The sequence below is a fragment of the Melanerpes formicivorus genome, unplaced genomic scaffold (assembly GCF_026170545.1).
Source record: "Melanerpes formicivorus ecotype bairdi unplaced genomic scaffold, bMelFor1.0.p_v2 SCAF_2, whole genome shotgun sequence".
NCBI classification, from domain to species: domain Eukaryota; kingdom Metazoa; phylum Chordata; class Aves; order Piciformes; family Picidae; genus Melanerpes; species Melanerpes formicivorus.
The window spans coordinates 49,528,978-49,551,640 of record NW_027142354.1 but is presented as its reverse complement, the minus strand read 5'-3'; the positions used below and the strand labels follow the sequence as shown (position 1 = coordinate 49,551,640).

Here is a 22,663-nt window from a genome sequence, read left to right as displayed (position 1 = left end):
GCAAAGAGATGAGGTCATACTCGAGCTTTCCTTCACAGTCTGGAGTATTTTTTTTCCCTCATGTTCTGTGTCTCCTGATACAGAGCAGGCATCCTGCAACCAGCATCTCCTCAGCTCAGTACCAGCTGCAGAGGATCATGGGTCTTACCATCCTCAGTCTCTGAAGCACTGATGCTATTTACCCGCAGAAAAATGACACAGCAGATCAGTCATCAAAGGAGTGCTGTTGTGGGGCTGGGAACAAAGAGTAGCCAGGTGGGTAACTTCAAAAGGAATTATCAACGGCTGTCTCCGTTTCCAGACAAAAATGAGGATTTGGCAGTTTTAGCCTTTGGCAACCTTTTACCTGATGTCCATTTGTTCTCTTTTCTGGTGCTCCATCTGCTCACCCTGGTTGGATCAACCAAGGAATCAGGTTGTGGCAGAAACTGCAAGTATGTAAAGCTAAGGCTACCAATAAATACCCTGCCTTCTCCCCCATGCAGTGATACTTGGGATCTGCAGTCACAGCTATGAATTCCCATTTATGAGAGCTGGGCTGACATCAAACAAGACAAACTAATAGATATAAACAGTTCTCTCAGCAGAGCAAACAAAAAAGTCTAATTCTGATGTCTAGTCAATGCTCAAGATCTACTAGGACAGACAGAAGCAGCAAGAACAGAACTAGTGGACATTTGACATCTTGGGAGCACAAGATGACTCAGCTTCTAGCCGTCGCTATTGCCAATGAAGTTTTGTAGAAAACAGACAGCAGATGGAGGACAGCAATACAGATGTCACTCATGGCCAAACTTGAATGCACTCTATTCCTTGCCTGTTAATCCTGAACAGTGGTGCTTTCTTACGGAACAAAATTGCTTTAGCAGGAAAATCTGCTAAATCCACTTTCCTGTAAGAGTCAATGAGTTGGTCATACAGGATCTCTCCTGTTAGATAAGTACGAAGCGCCAGGAATGCAACCTGACTCTCCCATATCTTAGGTCCATATAGACAAGACTTAAGACTGTTTAGAACTTTTTCTGTAAGAGGAAACTACCACTAGCAGCTGCTACCACATTTCTATAAGGAGGCCACCAGCAACTTACCATCAATAACAGATTCACAAGAGTTGATTCTGAGGAGCTAATGAACTGAGATCTTCAGCTGCCCCTCTTCTCTCAGCATTTTCATACTAACTAGCACTAAGCATCCAACTGTACATTAGTATATTCCCCAGACACTCAGCTCCCTGTGACTGCTGCACAGTCAAGTTAGCACCATGGTGTGGCTACCCCTTCACCTATTAAGCCTTCACTTCAAATGCCTCAATGCCCAAGGGTGTCCCTTTCTGACCTAAATACATAGACATTCACTTCCGACGAGAACTGTAATCTTCTGCAGCACTGAAGAGCGAGCCTGCCCAACATAACACAACTACATATACATCTTTTAGATTTTCTTTATTTATATTTTTTAGTTCAAGAATTACACACTAGCCAACATTATTATATATTTACATGCTGAAACTGGCTGCAATAATTTTAAATTCAAGAAAATATCTCTTATGTGCTACTCATTTACAATCATCATTTTACTACCTCATATATCCCAGAGGTTAGCAGTCCTTTTGAGAAAGACATGAAGATCTGATGCAATGATATCCACTAGTATTTTGCATTTTCTAGCCATTGGAAAATGTGCATTATGTGCATATAAGAAAGGCTACAAGGTCATTAGTAAGGCTGATGATTACTACATTATGAAGTAAATAGTACTAAGTAGAAAAAAAAAAAAGAAGAGAAAAAAACCAAAAAGAGATAAATCAGAACTGTGCAAAGACAGTACTAACAGAACCATTTAAACACCCATGCAAAGAAAAAAGGTGATAGAAGTCAAATCATAGTCAGCTTGTTAGAATTAATCATGTTTCAGATGCTCTTTTCGTCTTCAACTGAAAGTAACAGGACGGACCATGAACAATACAGTCTGGCGAGTGTCTGTCAAATGACAGTTAACAGTGAAAACATACAAAATGTTATCAAATTGGAATAGATGACCTCATGTCTGAAAAAACATTAAAAAAATACAACCCTTAGTATGAAAGTAGAGGTGAGATTTTTATTTTTTTTTAAATCATTCTAGGTTTCTTTTTTTCCCCTTTTTTTTTTAATTTTTTGTCAAAGCACTTACAAAGAAAATAATTGTATACTTATGAAATGTCAGTGTTGCATATTTTTGTAGAGATGATCTATTTCAATTTCGTATTAATGGATAGTTAAATCGTCGCTATTTTTACAAAGAAGAACAGGGCAGTATTTTAGATCAACATTCCGTTTGCTTCTTAAAAATTTAGACAAAGTTCCTAGTGCATTTTATTAAGCTTTACCTTTGGTGTTAAGCAGTGACTTATTAGATTTTCCCTTTCAAACAATTTCTGGAGTGGAGATTCTTTGGCTTTGGGGGACTACGCTATCTAACGACAGTCTAAGATCCTTTTTTGTTTGTTTCTTAAAGAAAAATATAAGTCTACTATTAGATACCACAGGAAATCACCAACAGCTGAATTCGCACTTACTCCAGATTCCTTCACCTCTCCACTCGCTGGAGCAAGGTAAGGTGCCTTACTGTAAGTGAAAACCAGCCCTGTTTGGTTTTGCTAATCTGAGTACCGAGTGCCGAGCTACTATCTTCTGTTGGCTGAACACCGTAACCATACAAAAGAATCGATTGTGCTAGCAGTAACGTTGCCGTGATGGCTATTTTACACTACAGTACTTTCTGTACCTTTTTAATATCTGGAATCCAAATCTGTTTATGCAAAAGGGTGTTTAAATTACTCTGCTAGAGCACTGCAGTTATTGTACTTAGTAAAAAAAAGGTCACTAAACAATTACTGTATCTATCGACTGCTCATTTACAGCTTATTTAATTATTTACATCATTTTAGGACACATTAACCTAAACCATAAGTAGAATTAGCTTTTTGCCTTACCATAAAGTACAAATTAGAAGTTAAAAATGTTTTAAGAAATCTGATAATATTTACACACGTTCAGCTTAAGTTATGGTTGCTCACATTGTATGTTCTATGTACACATAGCAAAATGTTATGACCACTACTGATATAGTATTGTACCCTGGCCATCCCACCCTAGATTAGTTTCTAGAAATAGTTACTGTTTTTGACTTTTTTCTTCTTCTTCTTCTTGGTTCCCTAAGGATTTTGTTGGTTTTGAAAACTTACTAGTGGACAATGCTGTTATAAAAAGAGAGAAGAAATAGGCAAGCAATGTGAGGACTAGTCTAATTTCAGATGCTAGGAGGTACAGTACTATCATCATGTCAAACGGTGCAATGCTCCATACGAATTATAAGCATTGATCTGCTGATATAGAAATGCCCAGATACCCTGTATAGTAAGTTGTTTTGTTTTTTTTTTTGTTTGTTTTTAAATACATTAATCTTTTGTTCTCAAAAATATATTCATACACTGGTTGATGGTAGAAACGAAACTATTATTAGCTTATTCCTTTAATATGCCAACATATGAATGCGTGTGCATACATATACTCAGGATGTGTGTGTATATATATACACACATATGTTCATACAGACATTTAGGTACATGTCCATATGCACATATTGTTGGATAATGTTCAACATCCGTTCACTTATGTTTAGCACTGTGTTGTAGTAAAGAATTGGAACACAGCCTGGTAATTATAGTGAAAATTAACTGAACTTTAATTTTAATGCATATTTGTCTGAAATAAATAGGACTTTTCCCCCAGGTGTAAGACCACCACCCATTTTCTCTATGCATTGTGCTTTTGTGCCATACACATTTTATGTCCTTTTTATTAGAATGTAAAAGCTCTCTGAAGATCTCTGCAACATGCTGTTATCTAAAACTCTGTTTTCCTCCCCTGGGAATGAGAAAAGAAATGGTCACAATGTCATTGCTTGAGTCTTTCTTCCCAGTCATTAAACTGTGATAGGATAGAAACATAACATTCCTTATGCAAACACAGAAACATGTTGCATGAATTTTCAGTTCGGAAAATGTGTATCATACTTACTAGCAGTCATGTACAGTATATATTTACAGATTGATCTCAAAGATTTCATTAAAACTGTGCCATGTTATAGTCATAATTTGCCCATGAATTTCACAAAGATGAAAAACACCTTAATTGCTGGCTATTACGTCTAATAGAACAATAAAATGTGCAACTATAATTATTTTACAAGGTTTATCTAAATTATTAACTTTGATATTTTGCTCATTGAAACTAACAACAATTACCACAATTAAAAAGATCTAGAAGATTTGTTCTCAGTCAATTCTAAAGTAAAAGCAAATTTATTTCAGTTTACCTGGAGGGTAGCATACCTAGCAAACCTCATATATCACGTATGTTGGCATAATTTCTCACCTTCACTCAAGTATCTCAGAAGAGAGTAAGGGCTCACCTTGGGCTTGAGTTATACTTTTCCCTTGACAGTGCCTCACCAGTCTTTCTCACCCCTATCTTTTTATATCACAGTGTTAAGCCTTAGTACAAAATGATAGAATCCTTTTCTTTCACTAATTTTATACATCACATTAATAGTCAGAAGGACATAGTAAAAGCGAAAGTGCTCCTTCCCCCCAGATAATATATCTTTCCTAGTGACACCTGAGCAGAAACCAGACATTTTCTTTCACTCCCTGAATAGCAATATCAGAGAGTATTATGGCTTGTACTGTAACTTCAGATAAATTAATGTGCAGTTCTATGATTCAATCTCTGTGGTTTTCCTAATAGCTGATGCAGTAAACCAAAGCAGAGAGTCAACACATTCTCTGTAAGGTTTTCTGTTTGACATGTATCAACCACAAACAGGCTGTGAACTCCCTGTAGTCACACTATGCTTCTGTGAAAGGGAAAAAAAAAGGAATTGGCAGCAACTTGTGAAATGAAAGAAAAGCTTGTACAGAAGAACACTGTAAGACTGTTTTTATTTATGATAATTAATACCACTTTAAAAGAACAGACTTTGAAGAGAAATGCTGAATTCTGATGTGGCTCCTTGTCTTAGAATTGGGGGAAAAAAATTAATTCCAACATGATTCATACCTATCAGGTGAAATTCCAGATGCATCTACAAAGCTCATTGCGTCATGCAGGAAATGCAGCTGGAAATTAAGAATGTGAACAAAAAGCAACATTTTGACTTAGAAAGTTAATTGCGTGATGAAAGCCTGGCTCTACATATTGCAGAGTCTGAACCTGGAGGCAGTATTGGAACATACACACAATTCCCTTGAAAACAACAGCTGGTGTGTATGCCTGGCAAATCCCATTTCAGTCTCAAACTAGTCTCTCCCATTTGAAGCAGAGATAAGCATGTAATATGCTCAAAACAAAGTCAGAAAATTGGCCTGTCGGTTCCCAGAACTCTTTTCCTCCTATCACTGTCATTCACTGTCAAATAGGGAAAAGAGAAACATAGAAACTTGTAAGAAAATTACTCTTTTAAAGCAAGAACAGGAAATACAGAGATAATATTTTATGAAAAATATTCTTAAGAACTGTCTTAAAGTATTGCCGAAGGAATACTGAAATGGGGAAACAGTATCTGCCCGAAGAGATTCCTTTACTGTGTGGAAGATGCTTGGATTCCAGTTTCTTTCAGAAATTCGTACACAGATGAGAGGTAGCACAGATACAACAGATGTGGCTTTTGCTTCATGAAATACTCAAGTGTCAAACAATACTGGGGATCTAATTTAGTAAAAGCCACCAGGAATTTGTACTTTTATACAGTTCTTGTGAATTTCTTCTTTTCCTTTACAGAAAAAGTTTCCACAATGGACAAAATGGAAAGCTCTGCTTTGCCTATAAAATTCTATTTTTTCTCTATTCTATTTTTGCCTATAAGATAAAGCTCTGTGGAATGGCAAAAAAAAACCCTCAAAACACACCAAACCCCACATTTATTTTAAAAAGCTTCCCAAAGGAAACCTGAAATGTGCTAGTTTTTCAATGGAATTTACCTTAAAGAAGGAAACATTCGAGGATGTAATTAAACTCTTAAAGTGATGGCTACCAAATTTTTCCCTTTAAAAAAGTGCATTAAGGAAAAAAAAAGTTAAAAACCAAACAAACAAACCAAACAACAACAAAAAAAGAACAACCCAACCAAAATTGAACAGGCATTGCCTAATCCAGACTGAGAAAATACCTTGTAAGAATTTTTTTTACTGAAATACATATGCTTGGATCTTTACTGCTGAAAGAGGTATGATACCTTTAATCAAACTGGATGTAAGGTGTTAAACATAGTAACAGTAGCAAGCGTAACTGGAAAGATTGCAAGTGTGGAAGAAATCACAGAACTCCACATGAGTATTTCAGACTTGGGTACATACTATAACTGACAACATTCATTTTCACAGTATATAGATATATGTGTATACATATATATGTATATATATACACATACACACTTTTACATATATGTAGCCTTCCCTCTCCTTGGCTCTGTGTTTTATAATTGCTCTCTAAGCTTTCTCCACCCTGGAAATGCAGGGCACCATTGGCTTACTTCAGCCACCTAGAGGATGACTATTTGGCCAGCCAACTTTGGCACTTTGAACAGATGACTCCTTTTCCCCAACACAAACCAGCAGCACCTCTACCCGTTCCGAGTTGCTGTACTTTTGTACCATTGCTACATTCCTCTATCAATCACAACTAGTGTCATTGTGACTGTCAGCATGTGTTCTCTCAAAATCCAAACAAAACTAGTGCTTTTTGCTTCAGCTTCTGTGCAAACACCCAACCCTAATATTATCAGTCAAAGGTTTAGATCTTTCAATAAAAAAAACAGGAAATACCTGAATACGGTTGGGAAACCTCTGACCATCATCATCTTGGAAAGATGATAGGCACTACTTGTTTTCAAGTTTACACGTTTAAAAGGTAAAGTGTATGTGTTTCACAAGCATGATAATAACTTTGTACACTCCCTTAAGTGCAGATGCATGTCTCAGGTGTGCAGTTTCTCTGGGAATGGTATGGACTGCTGTTGAAACTAGAACTCATTTCTCAAACGCCGCTCTATAATTTGTATCGCTAAACTCAAACGGTCATTGAAAAAAGAAGAGCGTGAGGGATGATGAGACAGAAGTGATTGTCACAATCTAATTTGCCTTCACACTCAAAATGCACTTGTATTTTGATAAGGGGATATGTCCATACTGCAACTTAACATATTTATGATTTAGCAGATACAACCAAAACATTATATGACCAGACCATAGAGTGGGCCAGCAACTAAGGTGTTTTAAAATAACTTTTTGTCCTGAATAGAATTTTTCTAAGTCCCACTTTTGGCTGTACAACCGATTTGAAGAGAAATCCAGTTCTTTCTTCCCCTGTGGCTTTGTTTCTTAGTTCACATAGTAAAGCCAATAGACAATATTGAAGAAGGAAAAAACAACAGGGAAGAATATGCGAGACCATCGATCTATGGCATTTACATCAGTCAAGTCAGGAATGGTAATTTTCAGTTGAGATGCACGTCTCCGTAGCCTACTTTTCTTCTGTGCCACATGTCGCTCCAGGGCATTGCGACCAAAGCTGTGTCTGGGTAAGCCAGCTTTCCGGTACTGGATGCTTGAAGTGTCATACGCCAGCATAGTGCTTCTAGGGTCCCCAAGCCCCATCACAGCCTCGGAGGCAGCCATCTCATTTTTAATTTCAAGTGTGCTCAACAAAATGTTTTCATGTGGATCCATCTGTAAAAAACAAGAAAGCAGATTTAACAGGAGAAAAAAAGAAGCCGAATCAATTGCAAAGTGAAGCCATGCTGACAAAGGGCAGATATAACATTACTAATTCATTGGATGTCAGCCTGTCTAAAAGACTTCAAGCATAGCCATGACTGTATTTATTGCCATTTCTTTGTGAACTCAGGGAGCAAGAGGGCTGGATAGTATGACAGAAAGAATGGTATTTCCCTAGATCCCATGTTCTGTGACCAGAAGCAGTATCTGGAAATGGAGTACTTGGTAAGCTCCTGGAAGCCGGATTCTGCTACTGGGTAGAATATCTGTGGAAAATATTGAACTTTTGGTGGGTTTGGGAGGGAAAGGGAATTGAAAAGATTCTGCTTTGTTCTCATTTTTATTTTTTCAAATGAAAGCTTCTGCTCTGACAAAGGTCTTTCTGCCTCCATATGATGAGGCCCAGAGCACTCCACAAGAGAATGTAAATTTTCATTTTTATTCCTATATTCCAGCCAGAATTTTTGGTTAGCTGGGGAAAGGCACTGGCATATTTTAACATGTGGGAACCCCATTCAGTGCCAAGGAATTTCATAAATACAGTGCATGCTGTGTAGACCTGAATGCAGGAATAGCAGAGATCTGCAATTTCAAGCAAGGAAAACCATATACAGAGTGTAATCACATCAACTGAACAGTTGTTTCAATGGGTACTTTCAGTTAGTTCATGTAATTATTTTAAAGGCAATTCAGTGAAAAAAAAAATCTTCATGCAATGTTGCAAAGAAACTCCTTGTACAATCAGGAGGGTTTCAAAAATGAGGAACTAAATTCTACTCTTAAGTAATCTGAAGTAAATCTGAAGTATAGTAGAAGAACTTCAATCTACTTAGACAAAACAAATACAGGGTTATTGAGGAAGTTCTAATTTTCCTCAGCCTTCCCTATAAGCTTATATTTGGAACAGTGTGATTACAGAGTATAATTAAATAAAAATCTTTTATAAGCAATAATAGGTAATGAGCAGCTAATTAAGTACAGTGACTTAGTGATGGTAGTGCAGATATACTTCAGGACAATCAAGAGAAGAAACTGTCCCAGAGCTCCTTTAAGAAATGTTCTGCCACATTATTCATGTATCATGTACATAACATGAGCTATAATTATTACTGAAAGTGCACAAACTGTGACTTTTGTGGATTTCTAACCAATAATATGACATTAGTCTATCCTAAAGCTCAGAAGCCAGCAGTCACCTGCAGGTACGTGGCTGCACTACCCAATGTAACGCTGTATTTACAATAAGCTGTGAAAGTGACTAAAAAAAAACAACCCTGTGTAATTATTTCTCACAGCACCCTGAGAGATCAGGGTTGAAAACAGTTGTTTTTCAGTAGTATCCACTCACAGTAACATGAAATGGGAAATTGGATACTCACAAAAGCACTTTAGACCTATTGAAAAACTGCCATTTGAGTGATTACATCTGTTCAAGAGATGCATAAAAACTGGCATTGCCGAGATGCCAGATTTCCCTCTTTTTTTTTCTCCAATCTATGTGGGTTTGCACCCCTCCAGTTGCATTTTATTTTAATTTTAGATTAAATGCAATGACTCAATGAGAAGCAGCAAAATTCAACTATTTTTGCTTGCTCTCCATCGAAGCCATATGAAACCTCTGAATTTTCTAGCATGTTAGGGAAATCAAACTTTTCTGAGAAGCACTGAAAAAAAATGTGAAAGTTGAGCTGGAACCCAAGAAAAATTCCTTTAAAAACTCCATAGCATGATATGGAGCATACTGAGGAAACATTGTGTCCTAGGCAGGAAGGCCATGAAATCAGTTCTCATCTGCACTAGACAAAACTAAAGGAGAAACAGAGCATTCTGCTGTTGCAATACAAACAAAACCAAACATATGCAAAAAGCTTTCAAATAGATGCATGAAACTCCTCAAAATAACTTCCAAGCACTTTCTTATAACGAGTGCAGTTATTTAGAAAATTCTCATGTGATTTGTTTGGGTTAGACAACAATGGTGTAATTTTTGTTTCAGTATCCTGAAAACACAGGCAATTACAGGCACTTGGCATTCATTGATCCCAAGAATGTCTAAAAACACATAGGGGAAGTATCTTACAAGAGGGGTGCAAAGCCATTGGCAAACTACATTCTCCATAGTTGCACACAGCCTTAAAATAAGAATAGAAATTTTAGTTCCCATGACATCAGAGGAAGTTGGATGTAACATCCACTAATGTAGTGGCTTTAGCCTCAGTGTTGTGCACTCTAAGAGACTGTCTGAGGAAAGACTTTAGTGCCAACAAATTTGTTCACGTCTCAAATCTTCTTAGGATGATTTTACTATAAACATTTTATCCTTTTGATCTGCAATTGTATTAGAAATTTGAGTGCTCTGTACATGCTGGTGTACTTTCAATGCAACACAAATGCAAGAAAAGTTACTGTAGGCTACTAGAGTTAGATACAGACATGTTTTACTAGCAACATTCCTTCAGTTAATGTCTTGCTTTGTTTCTTTTATCACTTTTGCCTGCATTTCTGTATATTTCTTAATGCAGCAAACTGATGCATTTAGCTGTTAATCTTGGTAGTGGTTAGCAAGATTATTGACGCGGGGCAGAAAAACCATTTAGCAGTATTCTAAATTATCTTCTAGGGCAAAGTGTCTTCTTCTGCACACATCACATTGATATGAGAGTTGGAGCACGGCACTTTGCAATATTCCAAAAGAATTTTTCAGGAGTAGTAATGCAAGATACAATAAAAGTTAGCGGTGGGCGAACCTTCAAGTGTTAGGACAGCCAGGTAAGCAAAGTAACTTTCAGGTGCTTCTTGAACATTAATTTCAATCTCCTGCACCTGAAACAGTGGATTGGTCATAACAAGAACTACATTTTCCAAGCCATTTTGAATTCCCAATCTGAGGAATTCCTGAAGTTCCAATTTAGAAGTACAAATTAATGTAAAAATCAGAGCAAACAACAGCAAACCACACCACCCCCCCACCCCCAACAAAACAGCAATAAATTAACCTTACTTCTCAACCTTTGACAAAAGGTTCCTTGTCAGATTAGAGAGAGCTGGGAGTGTTATTTCCACTAACCAGGTTCGCCCAGCTCTAAATAAAACATGCCTTTGTATGTAAGTAAAGCCTGAGACAGAATGTTAATGAATTACGTTTCCTCTACACAGCACCGCCCAATCAAAAGGATCCCAAAGCGCTTTACAAGCATTAGAAAGAAGAACCGCCTCACTTCCCAGTGAAGCACAATCACCTCTGAGGCGAAATGCGGTGACTGACAGTGCAGAACAATACACTATATTTTAATCAAGGAAATGGAGAATGGCCAATTGAAACTATGGGGTGGGTGAGTGGTGGTGGGGAATGTTAGGTAAGCAGAACAGTTACATAAATTGATATTTGGCCAGATGCTTGGGATTGAGATGGTCACGCTATAAAAAAGTGCCATGGGATCTTTAATGACCATAAGTGGTCAGGAGCTGAATAGTAAGTCTCTGAGGATAAAAACATTAGAAAACAATGAAAGATACCTTTGTTGAATACATTTCTGGACAATGATATGTGCCAATTATTCTTCTGTCCTGTAAGTTAATAAAATCAAGACCAGTTTCCTTAGAGATAAGGCAGCTATTATCTTTCATTTAAAATTAAAGCACTCTAGGGTAATAATAGGACATCTAATTAAAAGGTACAGGGACCTCTAAGCCAACAATTAGCATAAGAATATTCTGGCTTCAGAGGTCCTATTACTGCCTTGCTCTGCTCCTCAAGGTAACATAAGGTTGTGATGTAAATGTATTTTTCCAACTGGTCACTTGACCAAGGAAGATATGATGATATGAAAACAATTGTTAAAGTTATTTTGGGGGAAAGTAAGTGTAAAAGTGGATTCAAAAGGAGGTGGAAGAAGGTTAAAAAGATCTCTTAGTGCTGAAGGATTGTTCAACCATAGAACTGGACTCCTTATGGTGAACAGGGGAGTTCAAACTTAATGGGGAAATTCCCAGGGACAAGAAATGAAGGGAGGATGAAGATGAAGAAAAAGCAGCAGCAAGTACCATGGAAATAAAAGGTGACAGCAAAAGTGGAAAAGAAATGACCAGAGCTCAGTAACCATGCAAGAAGGTGGGGTTTTAAATAAATCAGTCTTAAAGGTGGATGACAAAATATATGATGCAAATGGTATTCACATATAGGTCCAGGTCGGCTGGAAGAAAAGCTGACTCTGGAGCCATGAAAGAGATCATGACATTCATGATGCCCTCAAACAAAGGGAATAGAGAGGAAAAGGTAGAAATGTTACCGTTATATATTCTTCTGCTACCTACAAACTCCAAAATGATGGCTTTCTTAAGGAATTCCTCTTACAATAATACATTAGCAACTGTAAAATACAAGGAAATTACAACTCCCACATACATACATACACACGCATGTGTGTGTATATATACACATATGTGCGTATATATACATATATATATATAAGGAATCCTCCAAGGATGACCAGATATCTGAAACTACTAGCAAGAAGTAAAACAGCATCTTGGTGATTATGCTCTACTGTTTCATCACAGGAGAAAAATGTATACTGATGAACTGAAAAGATGTAATTTGACACCTTTCTTTCCTCCTATACTGTTCATTTTCACTTATAAACTTCATTTAGAGGCAGGTACTGATGGCTCATTTTATGACAGAATGGCTCAGGAGCCATGGATAAGATAGACAGCAAGTCTGGAATTTCTGATAGAAGTGTCTGGTGAAACAAAATAGTTTTAAATTCAAAAGAAATATCCTTCTGTTAAGCAGGGCTGGCATTAGACAAAAGCAAAATCTGGTTAACTAAACCACGAAGGGATGCTGAAGTACCAAGTCTATTACAAAGATTAATACCTGAGATTAGGTCTCAGCATTTATAGGTCCTATGAAATAACATTCTTTGTAACTGAAGACAGACATAAAGATCCCTTTCACTATGAAGACCAATATAGCATGCCTAGATATATTAATTTGTTAAAGATAAAAACCTCAGTACTATCTATAGCATAGCTTCCCACCCCTTAGCAGCTGACCTATGCTTGGAAAACAAATAACGTCCCACTCCTGTCTAGCCACAGTAAGACTAGCAAGATTAGGTGGAAATACAAAGTGCACTTTACATGTAATAGGGATCTTCCACCTCATCAGCAAGGTTTGAGTTAGTGATTAGGAACCACTGATCTCTGAAGATTGCACTGACTGCACAAGGTAATGTGTAGAAGGTAGGTAGTCCTTTATAAGCTGCTGCTATGTTCACTCTGAAAGAAAAAGGAATTAATGATTTTTAAATGGCACCTGCCTGAAGCTATACAGACATTTTTGCCTTGATAAGCAAGCCTGTTGAGATGAAAACTACACGAACTTACGAAGCATGATAATGTTTCAAAATAACCATATGGGAAACAATGTCCTTAAGAAATTGTACAGAACTGTGTTTATTGCCAGCACTGCAGCAACTGTTTGAGACCGTGTTAGCGTGTGTTGACTCAGATTGCACTATATGGCTAAGACATGGGTCAGGCTGCAAAGCATGCAGTTATAAGACAGTAAAATTAGGCTGAGTTATAATTTCAGATTACTTTGTTTGGTTTCAGGTCAGAAATCTCTGAGAAATACAGCAAATTAAGTAATAATTTTCTTTAGGTTCTTAAGCTTTTTAAAGCCTAAAAATGCAAGCAAGATAATCACAAGACCATTAAGAACTGAAACCGAGAAGGTGAGAGAACTTGGAGGTCTGAACATGGAGCTTTAACACTGTTCTAGTTGCTTGTAATTCGATTTCTAGGCATCCACTTTTAACCTCTGATGTGTGTGATTTCTTGGTTATTACCTTTAATACCACATCAATGACCTTGTACTGTAGATTCTGGAGAAGAGGTTGAAAACATGCTTGCTTTCAGCATCTGTTCCTCACACACATCTCCCTACCTAAGACATTGCAGAATAAGTGCCCACATAGACTGAGAGACTAAAATATCTCTATCTGGATGACACTTGAATAAACCCATGAAATATGAACTGTTGCACAAAATAGTGTTCTAAACCAAAAGCCTACAAATGAACTAGGTAAAATCAGGACTACTCTTCGAAATACAGCACAGAATAAAAAAGCAGGGAAATGGTCTACTGGTGCACTGTTCTCAGCTTGAACCTTACACCAACATCTTCTAAAACATCACAAAAACATCCTTGGGTTTTTCCTGGAGTAAAGGTAGATAAATCACCTTTTCCACACAGGGAAGAAGAATAAAGAGTACACTGTGATTCTGTAGAAAAACATCTTTCCAGATTTCTATTTGGGCTGAGATCATTCAGTCCAATGCAATCACTAGTAAAGTGGAAGAAAGAAGTTACTTAAGTAAGGCTTTGATGTTGTACATGGAATTTTCATTCTAGTGTAGTGAGTACACACAGAAAGTAGACAGAGAGTCAGGAAATGGGCTTCTCACTTTACTTAAACAGATACATTAATTTAATGGGACTTAAATAAACATTAAGGTTAATCATGTTTTCAAATCATTTCTTTGCAAGGAGACTTTCACTCTCAATCCAAACCTATGATTAATGTACGCACACATAAGAAGGCATCATGGTTTCAGCAGGGACAGTTAATTTTCTTCCTACTAGCTGGTACAGCACTTTGTTTCATATTAAGTGGGAGAACAATGCTGTTAACTCACTGATGTTTTAGTTGCTGCTTAGTAGTGTTTACACAAAGCCAAGGATTTTTCAGCTTCCTATACCCTGTCACAGAGAAGCTGGGAAGGAACACAACCAGGACAGCTGACCTAAAGGGATATTCCATACCATATGACATCATGCACAGTATATAAAGGGAGGGAGTTTGCTAGGAGGGACTAGCTGGCCCACTGGTGGAATTCACATAATCACTGAATGGCTTAAGTTGGAAGGGACCTCAGAGATCATCTACACCAACCTCCCTGCCATGGGCCTAGATGCCTAAGAACTAGATCTGGCTGCTTAAGGCCTCATCCAACCTGGCCTCAGAACATCACTGTGTGATTTACTTGTACACTGATAGTCTCTTGTTTAGGGGAGAGTCCAACCTTTTGTCACTTGTTTAAAAATGAGTGACAAGAATGAAGAAACTTTGTGGCCAAGAAATGGTTAGTCATTTCTGATTTGTTTCTAAGCAAATTTCTGTGTGTGCAAAATATACCCCAATATTATGCAGCATTACAAATTTTGTTACTATGCTTAAATTGGTTTTGTGCATGCATTAATACTAGAGAAAATACAAATTGGATTCTATTTTTCTCTTTGACATGTTGCTAGCCTTTTGTGCTTGTAAACTTAAACCAAACTGGAGGTTGATAAGTTAAACATATTATAGCTCTGTAGCAATGTATATACGCATGCACATATAATTATACAGTAGGAGAATTTCAGAACACATTTAAAATGAAGGGAAAAAAGACTGATGGTTTAGGTTTCAGGGTTTTTTTTTGCAATAGGGTGCAGTTTGTTCTTGACAGAATTTTATGGAGATAAGAGAAAGAAGTTTGCTAACATGCAAACATGGTAGGTGCTTACATTAAATATGATTATGCTTAATATTACAGAAGTTTCATAAGATGCATTTCAGGAAGGGTGATCTACTCACAACTAAGGAAGCTATTCATGAGTTAATGAGACCAAATAGAGGTTTATTTTTAAACTGCAAATTGGTATATATTGTACACAAATCATATTGCAAAAAGGAAGAAGAAATAAAAGCTGAAGAATCCCTCCCCTCAGCAGCTAGCTCACTTCAAACAGTACTTACATTAAATAGGCTTTTCATAGAATCATAGAATTGTTAGGGTTGGAAGAGACCTCAAGGATCATCTAGTTTCAACCCCCCTGCCATAGGCAGGAACACCTCACACTAAATCAGATTGCCCAGAGCCACATCCAGCCTGGCCTTAAACACCTCCAGGGATGTCATGCGGGACAGCGTTGAAGGCTTTTTTTGATCTTCTTGTGTGGCTACTTTATTATATGCTTTAATTAAATGACCTTCCATGCAAAAATTGGAACTTATGTAAAGACACTTTTCCTACCCAAAACTCCTGTAGCTTGAAAGTATCAAACCTCAGAATTCCAATTAGCAAAATGTAAGATAAAAACGTCCATTTCTGAAGACCTTTACTTCTGTTACCTGAAGGTACCTTTGTAATGTTAACCTCAAATACATGGATAGAAAGGGGTCCAAATGAAACATTACATGAAAATAATCATGTTGATTTTGGCTCTTTGACTTTTATTGTTGCATCCTTCAGGCAAGCCCAAAAGCGTTACGTTTCTGACAACCACATCTCCAGAAAGCTGAGTTTAATTTGAGGACACAAGTAAGGGCAGATATGAAGGGCTTTTAGTACATAGCTTTAACATGTATTTAGTTTAAAGAGAAGGCTCAACAAGTTTATTTGGTAGGCAAGAAAAATGAACTCTCACTCCTAAAAAGAGGAATAGGAACGTAAGAATAAACAAGATTTGGAGTTCTGTGCTTTAACAGAACCTTATATAATTACAGACAGATTCTAAGAACTAGTATCTAAGGAGTCAAAAAGATATATAGATAGATATAGATGCCTGTGTACATAGACACACATACCTAAACTTAGACATAATCCTACCAACCTACAAAATTTTTCATTATGGAAGATACTAACTCCTATTTCTCCATATGCAGAGTATTTCAGTCTGGCTAATCTTACAGCCTCAAGAGCAAACTACAACAAAGGCAAAGCATCATAATCAATAGCTACCAATAGACTGAAGATGGGTAAAAACTATAGGAGGGATAGAAAATATACATATCCAGTTTGGAATACTGTAATTCTGATTATGTAAACACTTCTGATATGACTTTTGGATCATCTGAAATTGATTTCCTCTAAATCAGATAGAAACAAGGCACTGCTATCTGCAAAAAAAACCAAACCAAATCATTTTAGATACTATAAATAAGTCAAAGGGGTTGTCAAACTAATACCTACATTATAATATTTTTACCACTAGTGCCACCCTAGAGTGCACAATCCAGTGATCTCTAGATTCATGAGCACAGCTAGTTTAGATGCCCTAGTACACAACATTTAGAGTTACCACTTTTTGGATAGAAGTTGACTGATTCATGGCCATTCAATTAAACCCTGACAATCTCTTTAGAGCTGGTCTGCTTTGGCAAATCAGTTCACCAAATTCACTAGACAGATCCAGCTTCTGGACTGCAGCTGCATACATTTCTTCAGCTTCACTGTACATAATTTGCCTTTTCTGTGCCTTATTTCCCCAAAATTTGAAATAATGGTTTTAACTGCATTAATTCATTCTTTTTTTGCAACCAAAAATGTATTTCATTCAGGGACAGGAGTGGCTGGCAGATTTGTGGATGCACTACAAAAGCAAAAGGGGTAACGTGCTCTAAACAAATGAAGTGTGCACATACTGGTCTTAACAATAATTAAATATGGCATTCGAAGAAGCACGGCTGCAGAAAGAAAACCTCACACAGTTGACTTGACCTTTATTCTGATGTCATGTGGAATACCACTACAGATCGTGGAAATAAATCACCTTCTGACTGCTTCTGCAAAGTGCTGCAGGCTACAACTGGAACTTCCTCAAATTTCACTCCTACCAAACCTGGTTTCAACGTAACACTAAGGATGGTTGAGCACTCTGTGCATTGCTGACTGTTGTTTCATATGCAAATAGTTCTTTGACAATGCATGAATGTAAGTTTAGCAGGAAGGCTGAGTTTTTGTATTCCATGCCTGGTTTTACTACATGTCCTTCAATAAACTTTTGTGTAAGCAACACCTTACCCTGGATTACGAATCAGCCCTTGTGCAATTTTACCTGTACTGAAAATGAAAGCTCTCCTTGGAGGGGAAAGGAAGAGGATGAATGTTTTTAATTAAATCAGACAACACCAGCATTAGCTCCAGCAACACAGAGCAATGAGGGGTTGAGATTTTAGTTTGAAATTTTAAGAGCTTCATATAGTGCTTTAATATCTTGTTCAGTTTATCAAGTCTGTGCATACAACCATTTAAAAATTCCTCCCTTTTTCCAAAAGCTTTTCCATCTTGTTGCAAATGTGCTTTGCATATTTAGTTGTGGTTTATAGTAGAAATAGCTTTACCACATAGCATATAAGTTTCAGTTCTATGTAATAAATACTGACTGCTTTTAGTTACCTTTGCAGTAATTCCTCCTCACTAGAGGTGCACTGAATGATTTCTTCAGGTAGAAATGAACAAATATTGCTGTGAAACTAAAAAGGCTAGAGGCAAGGCAGAAGTAAATCAGAGGGCAAAGAAGTTACCACATTAAATGCAACTGAGAACAGTTTAATCTTTTATTTGTTCTTTCTTTGCTATCTTGCCTCCTTTAGCAACTGTGTGCTAATTTGGATATAACAAGGTGGGTCAGGAGGGCAATGAATTGCAAAGATACTGTATTTGTTTAAACCTTCTTAGCCTGCTAAGCCCTACATTCATTCTTCAAGAGAACATTACTATTGTGATTCAAATCTATTAATATGCTATTTAGTCTCATTATCATATTAAAGTTCTGTGTTCTCTACTTAGTACCCAAACTTCTGATAAAACCCCACCATTAGTCTGACAATTTCACTTGTTTGTGACTTGGCACTGTGCAAGAGCAAGGCACTGTGACTTTCAGGTGTGCTGACTGAATAGCCTGCGTAATACAAAGACTACTGAGGAAAGTATTACTCGCTGTTTTAAAAACACACTTGGTATATTCTCAAAAAGTCTTTGTGTTCAGGAAAAAACCCTCATCTAAATATGTAGAGGTTAGCAGTGTCAGTTCACATTTATTCAAAAAGCAAACAACAAAACAAACAAACTGAATAAATCTGTATAAACAGTCTTATGAAGTCTTGCATAATATGGTGACAATTTCCCGCTCTTTTCAAAGGGAAAATGCTTTATTAATTCTCACAATAGCATCAGCATGATTGCAAAATTAGAGGAAGTTTTATTTATGTGACTTGTGCTGTCATGTACTCAGGTGTACAGACTCTACACTTACAACATCTCTGTGATTTCAAGCTAGGTCAGAAATGTCTAGGCTTCAATTATGACTGCATTCTAAACCTACAGCCAGTGCTTGTTTACATTGTGAAAAAACATAATGGGCAAATCAAATCACTTTGAAAGAAGATAACCAAGAGATTTTATATATGAAATGGTAATCTGCAATACTTAACTGTATTAAAAGCAGATGATCTAACTATAAAGACAAAAAAAAGAAAATAAATAATTTAAATACTACCTGAATGACATGCTTGTAAGAATTAGACATGACTAGAAATGGAAGGTAAGATGCATCAAATCATTATACAGCAATATCTCTGTAAGTTTTGATATCTGACGAAGAAATGCAAACCTCGCATCCTGTTTCTAGCTAATATCCTGGTAAGGAAATCATAGTGTCTTCTATAGCTAACAAGGTGCTCCATCAAGAGATGGATCTGTAGCCCTTCTTTTAATAGAAGCCTTGATGTAGGAACTGATACCAATACTCACAGCGAGTACTGTCTCTGCTGCCTGACACACTTCCAGTCTCTCTTTCTCCATTATAATCACCCCTTGTCAAACGTACAGATGGCAAGATGTGAGAAGCACTTCTTCAGAGAGGAAGAAGAATCAGGCTTTCATTCAGCCCAGTTCATTTACCATGGTCTTTACAGTGACAGTTCTGGTTTCCATTAAATTACCACATAGCTGTAATAGAAGTTTTCTGATCTATCCAGAATAAATACACAGATACCATTGATATTGAGAAGCATTTTCATCTTTCTTACAACTCCAGAGAAGCCAATTAATATTTGTAGTAGTCTGGAATAAATAAGATGCACAGCTGTGGACAAATCAGCAACAGAATCCAAAAGACATAAAAGCAGTGTAAGCAGCAGACTGACTGGGAATTTAGTAACACAGGAAAATATACTGAAAATACAGAGCTTAGGAGGTGATCAGACTGCAAATCCTGAACAACACAAAGACTAGAAGATGCATCAAAGAGATCACAGTGATCAGCATCAGCAAGCCCATCTAAGCCACAGCTCCCAGATGGAAAAATCAAAGGTAAAAGTTTTGGATCCAACAATGTAAAAGAAAAAAAATAATAATTGAAAATATCTTAGTTACTGGATTTTGGAAGAAACTTAGTGGGGATAAATCTGCACTGACAGAGCACCAAGTCATTGAATTGTGAAAACATAAACTAAATATATTAAAAAGGCAGGGGGTCTACACCAGAAATTATAGACAGTTGTACCAGGCTGAGATCCTGGTTGGGCTAATTATCTCCTTGCAGTCAAAGCCAGGCTTCATAATGGAGAAAACTTTGAGGGTTATATCACAGAAGTTTGTTTCCTTCCCTAGTGGACTCCCCCACTTCCACCCTCCCTGCTTCTATCCAAAAATGAAACAGAAATGAAAATTATAATGAGAAGGAAAAAGCCTCATTAGAGGGTTCTAGACCAAACTCTTCCAGAGCATTTTTATGTGATTACAGAATGAACAGATAAAAGTTATGGTTTTCAGTAAAGCCTTCGACACACTATCTTAAAACTGAAGAGATGGTATGTACCAGACATATGTACAATTTCCCACAGGAAGACAGTCAGTTGAATGATAGTGTGAAGGCAGAGGTTAGAATTTGGGCCTGTATTTTAACATATCTGTTAATTATCTGGAAGAAACACAGACAGTATATTAGATTAGTCCCCTGAGCCTAAAGAGAAGGTAGCATGAAATGTGCCTACAAAGGGTCAAAAGGATGCTGATGACCATTGATGTTCCTCTTTAAAATAGGAAAGTGTACATAATAAAACTGCATAACAGACGAGAGCACCTATATCACATTATTGACACATATTAGGTCTTCAAGTAGAGATAGAGTTTACCTATCTTTATATATACAGATTTGCAGTAGCATACCATTCAGAACAGAAGAGATGAAAGAACTTTAGGCCATAAGGATAAGAAAGGCATTTGAAGAAAAAATGAAAGGTAAATCTTAAAGATCCTTTTTCAACCTACACAATTCTATGATTCTGTAAGATGACAGGATTAAAAAGAGAGGCGAGGAAATGATGTGAATGCTATCTGAAAGAAATGAAGGATGCCTAGAGTAAGAAGAAAGTCAGTGATTTACTTCTAAGTAACAATATGACTGTTTATAGAAAGAACAATTAGCCTTAACAACAACACAATATGACAAGTTAGATGAATGAAACAAACTGCTGAACGCCGCTCAAGAAGCTTCAAGATCAGAATAATCTTAACACAGTCATTTTAACCTGAAGTAACTGCTAGGAAAATTAAGCACGTCCAACATAATTCAACAAGTTTGTGATAATTTATCTGCTATCAATTGCCTGAATCTTCCTTGACTTTTTTGTCCTTTAAATTTCTCCATGATTTTATTACACAGATTTCAGACTTCAGAAAGTAAACAACAGCTTATGCCAAACACCTTCTCTTCCTTTCCCTTACCCCAAAGACAGTCAGCAGTCATTGAAAATGAGGGACTATAAGAAGTTACAATCTGTTGTGATGCTTCAGACTAGAGAAAGTGAAGGAAATTTGTATGATGAGAGCAGTGAAACACTGGCCCAGGTTGCCCAGAGAGGTGGTAAATTCTCCATCCCTAAAAACTTTCAAGGTCAGGTTGGATGGGGCTTTGAGTGACCTGATATTCCTCCAGGCAGGTTTGACCTGATGGACCTTTAAATGTCCCTTCTAACTCAAAATATTCTATGACTATGAATAAACCAAGCCAAATCCACCATATTGGGCATATAACATGAATTCAATATGAAATGTAAAGAAAGATTTGGTCTGGAACAGCCCAGGGAAATCTCTGCAGCCAGCCTGCTGGTGTTCACTTAAATGGAAGAACAAGGACATTCTCCTGTCCAAGGGATTATGTTGGTTTCAGCAGATATCACAGGTATGGAAGAACAGCTTCTTTTGTGCTTTTGTACAGTTTCCTAGCTTCTCTAGTATCTTCTGAATATCACTGAGCAAAAATAGAGACTGTGCCTACCCTGGGATCTCTCAATGCCAAAGAATTCAACAGCATACGCAGGGCACATGTTAACTTCTAGTTTGATTTTTGTAATTAATAGTAGATGGAGAGATTAATCAACACTTCACTCACCAACCACTTTTTGTGGTTTGGAAAGTTATAAGAGGCTGCTACCAAAAAAATGGTGTTGGACTCTGAAGAAATCTAGCACAGATTTCATGGTCTATAATGTATGAACAAAGATAGGATAGAATAGAATAGACCAGGTTGGAAGAGATCTTCAAGATCATTGTGTCCAACCTATCAACCAATCCAACCCACCTAATCAACTAAACCATGGCACCAAGCACCCCATCAAGTCTCAAACTACTTATCTGCCTTTTTTACAATGTCTATGCTGAATGCAGTAATGGTTGCATAAAGTTTTCATTCTCATATTTTGAGGTTTGTTACTCATGGCATTAATCTCTTCTCACACAGTATCCAGTTCTGATACATTCATAATATTCCATGTAGTAACACAAAAGGCATCTCTCCAATAATATGACAAAAGAACACACACACTTCATAAAATCAGTCCTTCCATGTTGGATCCTGATTACAGATGGAGTGTTCATTTGGTCACATTTCTGGAAACCTGCATCTGAACCAAATTTGGCAATTCAGGCCCATTTCTGGTTCTTTTACATGAAAATAATTACATAATATTTGACCCCCTTTCATAGATAAAATATTCAGGTCCATTA

At 37.0% G+C, this 22,663-nt stretch overlaps 1 protein-coding gene across 3 annotated transcripts in view; it reads right to left on the bottom strand.

Moving 5' to 3' along the window:
- Positions 1 to 1,425: 1,425 nt before the first annotated feature.
- GABRB2 (gamma-aminobutyric acid type A receptor subunit beta2) overlaps positions 1,426 to 22,663 on the bottom strand; it is a 141,324-nt gene continuing 120,086 nt past the window's right edge. For 2 of the 3 annotated variants that reach the window (XM_068159563.1, XM_068159554.1), the window contains 2 exons: positions 11,333 to 11,383; positions 1,426 to 7,768 (listed from right to left, as the gene is read on the bottom strand). In XM_068159563.1, the coding sequence (XP_068015664.1) occupies positions 7,421 to 7,768; positions 11,333 to 11,383 (399 nt within the window). In that variant the 3' untranslated portion in view covers positions 1,426 to 7,420. The remainder of the gene's footprint in view (positions 7,769 to 11,332; positions 11,384 to 22,663) is intronic. The other variant, XM_068159572.1, reaches the window with a different exon arrangement.